Source organism: Girardinichthys multiradiatus, chromosome 17, assembly GCF_021462225.1.
Source record: "Girardinichthys multiradiatus isolate DD_20200921_A chromosome 17, DD_fGirMul_XY1, whole genome shotgun sequence".
Classification (NCBI taxonomy): domain Eukaryota; kingdom Metazoa; phylum Chordata; class Actinopteri; order Cyprinodontiformes; family Goodeidae; genus Girardinichthys; species Girardinichthys multiradiatus.
The window spans coordinates 30,353,036-30,359,174 of NC_061809.1; the positions used below are offsets into that span (position 1 = coordinate 30,353,036).

The 6,139-nt window shown below is 47.1% G+C and overlaps 1 protein-coding gene across 1 annotated transcript; it reads right to left on the minus strand.

Annotated features, from left to right (window-relative positions):
• Positions 1 to 48: 48 nt before the first annotated feature.
• On the minus strand, positions 49 to 6,034 carry wnt16 (wingless-type MMTV integration site family, member 16). Its single transcript, XM_047389822.1, has 4 exons — positions 5,256 to 6,034; positions 4,251 to 4,480; positions 2,151 to 2,440; positions 49 to 1,965 (listed from the first exon to the last, which is right to left on the minus strand). Exons 1-4 carry the CDS (start codon positions 5,345 to 5,347, stop codon positions 1,510 to 1,512), a joined length of 1,068 nt encoding a protein of 355 aa, XP_047245778.1. The 5' UTR covers positions 5,348 to 6,034; the 3' UTR covers positions 49 to 1,509.
• Positions 6,035 to 6,139: the final 105 nt, after the last annotated feature.

A 6,139-nucleotide genomic window follows, 5' to 3' on the forward strand; every position in this document is an offset into this window, starting at 1 on the left:
ACCATTAAATCTGGATAAACCGAAACAAACAAATAAGCTGAGATAAAGTTCTGTACATATAAATAAAGTTTATTGAATAATCATACAAATTCCTCATTCAGATGATCACCTGTGTTTAAGCAGATATGAACCGATCCCTGCATCGGGTTTCTGACCGAAACCTTGTGCAAGCACTCGTATTCATGAGTGTTCTGATACTACAGAACCTGATACCAGGGTGACAGCAGCTAGATTTCCCCTGCAATAGCAGTATAAGTCTGTGCACTCATACTGCAATCCAGTAGGTGGCAGTAATAAACCATAAAAATGAATGTATAATGCATAAAAAAGAAGTACCTGAAACCACTTGGAGAGTGTGACTCCATGCAGAGGGTAGCAGAGGAAGAGCTATGTCAGCGTTTTAGAGGTATCTCCAAGTGAAAGAACGTGACAAACGTAGCACAAGTAGTTTGATAAAACATCTAGAAACCAACAACGCTGGGTTCAAACATCTTCCAAATAGCAGCGGTTCACCAACCTTGGACCAATCTCTGAAGGAGTGGGAGAAGAACCAGCTGCAAACAATATGGGATATCTACATCTTCTCAGCATGCTGAAGCTGAGGAGATGCCTAGCCACCACCACATCTCAGAGACAACGTTTCTGAAACTACAGGACCTGGTGAAGAGGAACATCCATGGCCTTCCCAAGACATTTCAGGCCTTAGCCTCACATGTATAATTGGAGGAGCAGTGTCATCCCGCTGTCCCTCATTAGCTTCACCGTGGAGAGACCAAGAGTTTACTCTGCAGAGATTCATCCTGCATGAACAACGGTTTCTGGGTACCAACAGCAGCCGAGCCATTCAGATGTGTTTGGTGATACGCTCCAGATGTGGGAGGTTGGTCAAGGTTCTGTTCATGTTGTGCATGGATAAAGCCATGACTGATGCTGGACTCCTGGGCCTGCCGTGTGCTGCACACAACCCAGCTGGTTAACGTGGGCCTGCGGGTGTGGTAACTCTGCAGAACCAACAGAACTCTGTGGTTCTGTCAGTTCCAGGCCAGTAAACGGGACAATAGTTCTAAACAGATAAAGATAAAATGTACCTGATGAAAATAAAGGATTTTTAACTTAGTTCTAAGAAGAGTATTGGTATATCAGTACTCGTAAAGTTCTCAGTATCAGCAAGTACTCAAATGTAAGTACTTTTGCTTGTACTCGGTGTGAAAAAATACTGTATTAGTACATCCTTGGTTTTAAAGAGTTCTACTCCAGCAGCTGTAAACTAGAAAACTAATAAAAATCTCCCAGCTGAAGATCTTGTTTGGTCTGTCCCACAGAGAATATCTGGAGAAGGTCCAAGTCCTGCCTGGAGGTTACAGGTTTTATCCAGGTCATGTTGTATCATAACTCTGTTAAAGTAGAGCTGTGCTTCTCACATTCAGTCAGAACCTGGTCTGATCAGAAGCCTCCATTCATATGGGACTGTCTCTGTTTCATTGTTCCAGGTGTGTTTCAGGTATAGACTCATTTACAGGTGTGCATGTCATTCATGCTCTCACACCGCCTGCAGTGGACGTAGCAGCACCAGACAAACTTGCACTCGCAGCGTTGGATGTTTCTCACCACATGAGTGTTGTAGCCTCTGCCGCAGCAAAGCAGGTTGCAGCCGTCCGGTCCGGTGGAGGTCCGGTTGCAGCGGCGCCCACGTGTGCCGGCGATGCTCCGCCGCCGGTCCTCCAGGCAGTAGTTCGGAGACTTATTCAGATAGATGAGTTGGTGTTTGTCAACAGGGCGGCGCTGGTCCTTTTTTCTCATCTTCCTCCTGGAGCGGTCTGACACCTGGACGCTCTGCTCATATCGCTCCTTCAGGTAAGCACCGACACGTTTGAACGGTGCCATTGACCTCCAACAGGTCTTCACAGCGCACGAACCAGAAATACCGTGACAGCGACAATCTGTGGACATGGTCCTCTCGATGGCCTGCAGGGAGACAGGTACAGACTGAGCTGGAGGTTGTTTCCAGGTGGGGCAGCAGACAGTGAGCAGTCAGAACCAACCTGCAGCAAACGGAAGGTTGGTTCTGACTGCTGATAAATAAACTATAAACTTTAGATAGGGTACTGTCAAATCGGTTTTACTGAGGTCAGGTGTATGAAGGTCCTCACCTGTCGTCCGGCCCCACAGTTGTGCTGGTTCATGGTGCTCAGCGTGTACCCGCCCCGGCTCGTCGACATGTTCTTCACAGAATCGTCCATGAACTTGCGGCTGAACCAGGTTCCGAACTGGATGTGGTCCGAGCAGCCACCCCAGTGCCAGCCCTCTGGTGCCGTACCTCCGCCTCGCAGTCGAGCGTCACAGCCACACTCAGTCATGTTGCCCTGGCTGCAGGAACGAGTGACGCTGTGGACCAGACCTGCCGCCATCACTGCATAGATGAACGCCGTCTCTTTGGTTCCTGTGGGATGGAGATGTCAGAAGAAGAGAGAAAACAAGACTTCTTCTGCAACATCAGCTGTCTTCACTAAACTGGAGGGAAACACATCAAACATACCAGCACCAGACGTCTGAAACTATAACTTAACTTTTGACCTTTCTGTCCAGGCAGTTATCAATAAACTCATCAGAATGATATATTTATTCACTTAAGTTTAATTATTCAGCTGTTTTCCCAGATTTCTGACCACATGTTGTCTTCTAACTGCTGCTAAACAAGACGTTTCCAGAGAAGGAATGAGGGAACTTCCTGCAGAAAGAAAAGCTCTTCTGTCTGAAGCAACTCCAACATTTCTGTTGATTAAATCCATTATTCTGGATTTGAAATGAAAGTTCCTATGATCCCTTTAGGGCCCAGCTGCTGTCTGTGACGGCCTGATCTGACATGTAGCTCCTTTGTTTGGCCTCTAGGGGGCAGACTGGGCTCGGTTTAAACTCTATCACCGACAGAGTCTTTCAGCAGTAGCTACAACACAGCAGAACTTTCCCAGAACCTACAGCGTGTAAAAGGTGTAGGAACGTGGTCCATGAGGACCTGAGTTCGGTACTTTTCCCTAAAAACCAGAGATGTCCAAAAACTGTTGGTTTCTTTAAATCAGGACTGAAAACATGTTTGTTTACTTCAGCTTTGGGTCAAAAGTTCTGACTAATGAACGGTTTGGTCCCTGATGAGCGGCTGAAGACTGGATCACGCTGATGTCCAGTAAAGTACTTTGGATCCTGTGAATGAATGATGTGACAAACTAAATAGCCTAAAAGTACCTGACAGATTCTGGTCAGTAAGCCCAGAGTTCTGGTACTGGTTCTGGTTTTATGTCCTGCAATCAAACATTAAGCTTTGCAGCCAAACTCACACATCAAGTCACAACAAAAGTAAGTGCACCCTATCAACCAGCAGGTTCTAGAACCACCTTCAGTTGTAATAATAATTCAATCAGGTTGAGGTTTGGACTTTGACTAGGCCATTGCAGCACCTTGATGATTTTATTTTATTATTTTTCCATTCAGCCATTCTGTTGTAGATCTGCTGCTGTGTTTTGGATCATTGTTCCATTAATGACCCAGTTTGGACCAAACTTCAGCTGGTGGAGGAGGTCAGGTCCACTCAATGACTGTAAGGTGCTCAAAACAAACCCAGATCCTCATCCCTCCACCACCGTGCTTGGCAGTTGGTGTAAGGTGTGTGTGTTGAGATGTTGTGTTTGGTTTCCATTATGGTTCTGTGCATAATGGTCCAACATCTCTGCTTTGGTCTCCATACAGAATCCTGTAGGTTATTTATCCTTCTGTTGGTGGTGAGCTGATGTTCAGAGATCATACATGTGGACCCCTCGGGTCATCAGACACCTGCTCCCTCTGCAGTCCCAGAACCAGAACTAAATATTTAGTTTGTATCAGGAAACCTCCAAACCCATGAAAACCCGCATGGTTTTGGAGGTTTCCTCTTCTAAATCTAGTTGGACTGAACCTCGGTGATCCAGTCCCAGTGACGCTACAAAAGTGTTTTATTTGGGTGGAAATTATTTCCATGATTTTATGACATTCCGCGTTCAGTTCTTATTACTGAGAGAAAATCCAAATAAAACGGACAGAGACGCTGAAATCAGCCGAACCTTTAATTAATTGTTGGTGGATTTAAAGAAACTTGGGTTTTATGCTGCAGAACCTGTCAGCAACAGGTAAAGAATTCAGAACAATAAGCAGTAGACCTAAATCACACACAGAGCAGTTAGAAAGTGGACACCGGACCCAGATGGGCCTGCAGAACTCACCGCTGGTCAGTTCGTGGCCGAACACAGCCGTGGTCTCCCGGGACGTGGAGCAGTTCCAGCGCTCCTGACGGAACTGGTTCTGACACTCGGACACGGCCATCTGGGCTCCGTCCCGAACGCTGGGAAGCAGGAAGGGTTTCCTGCGGCACAGCTCCCGCTGCCGGGCGCTCAGAACCGGGTCACCGCAAGACAGCTGCTCCGGGGCACCCGCGGAGGTCACACCCAGCCACCTGTGGAGGGCAGCGGCTGCTTTTAGCACAGAACCCGGTGGAACATTTGATCGGTACAGGCCGACCAGAACTTGACTCAGTCATTAGTTGTCTAATGAGTCTGCAGGCTTGGTTCTGATTGGTGAAACCACGTCTGTTCTGTTGAATTCCGACATGAAGCCGTGGATCAGATGGATCTGTTTAGGACCCATCTGATCCAACAATCTGGATTTATTTGATCCGGATCTCGGAGGAAACGGTTCTAAAAAGACCCAAATGCATCAATAACTCTGCTCTAATCTGGCTACATGTTGAAGAGAAACGAACTATTATAACTGGGTCGGAAATGTCCGCATCAGAATGTCCGGTTCGGATGATTCATGTTAGAACCATAAGCGAACTTCACAGTTATATTAATCCGATTGGCTGATGGAAATATTCTGAAGTATTTTACAGTGCATTCGCAAAACCAGCTGGTTCCTAACTGTTCGGTCTTAAACCGGGCCTCTGTGTAGAATTCCAGCTCACTCTAAATAAACTTCATGTCGGAACCACATGCGGACTCAGTAAAAGTTGGATTAAAGCGACAGCAGGATGGTTCCGTTTAATCTGATCCGTGTTTTTAGCCCAGACAGCTGATCCCACGCTGCGTGGCCAACCTGAACAGGTCACATCTGGCCCATTAATGAGGCTTTTAGTTGGATAAAACTGGACCTCAGACCAGGAGACCAATTGATTTGTGTCCGTGACCCAGTTCTGCCTAATGTAAACTCGGTTCGGTTGGATTGGTACTCACATCCAGCTGGCACTGCAGCACAGCGGGCACACGGAGACTAGCAGCAGAGTCAGAGCGCATATGTGTCGGACTCCAGAACTCCGTGTCTCCATCCTTCCACATCAGAACCGCTGGACCCAGTGGATCATCCTGGAAGTTGCAGGAAATTTCGATCCCGGTGCGTAAAGATCCCACTGCTCCTGATGCTGCTTCCATCTGCAGTACCAGCAGCGGCGGACCGAACCAAGTACCAGTCCAGGACGACCCTGATTGGACTAGCTCATCAGCAGGTGACGTCAGAGGATGATTATGAAGCGCTGCTGAGGAAAACTGCGCAGCGCCAAGGAAAACATTCCTGAAAGACATTCCTGTCAGTGTGGAGAGGAATTATAACCCTCACACTGACTGAAAGACTTCTCCCAGTTTTCCACAACTGTTTGATGTCTGGATGTGAGGAAAACTGGATCTGATCCGTCCTGGATCGAGGTTGTTATAGTAAACTCTAAAAACGGAATAACCCAGGGGGTTCTGGAAACCCAGACCCTGAAGGAGTACTGCATCCTTCTTTAACAATGAAAGTACTCCCGGATATGTGTTTTTGTGTCTGCCCAAACCTCCAGTCAGTGGTTCTGGTTCTGCTGGAGGTTTTCCTTTCCACTGTCACCACATGCCTGCTCAGGAGGAGGGAGTCAATGAGTCTGCGATCCGATGGATTCTGATGGGTTTCCTTTCATCGACTGGATGAACAAACTGGACCTGACTGCACTGTTTAATAACCGGGATGCAATCAGAATGGATGTAACTGACTTTGGTTCTGTCTGTATGAACTGACTGGATATTCCTCTATTTAAACTGGACCTGCTTGCTTTAGTGAAGAGGAGAAATCACTTGGAAACGGGATAAAA

Coding starts and splice junctions, on each gene's coding strand:
- wnt16 (XM_047389822.1), bottom strand. CDS start 5,347: ATGGAGACACGGAGTTCTGGAGTCCGACACATATGCGCTCTGACTCTG. Junction 2,441..4,250: donor CGGCCACGAACTGACCAGCG/GTGAGTTCTGCA, acceptor TCCATCCCACAG/GAACCAAAGAGACGGCGTTC. Junction 1,966..2,150: donor ACTGTGGGGCCGGACGACAG/GTGAGGACCTTC, acceptor GTCTCCCTGCAG/GCCATCGAGAGGACCATGTC.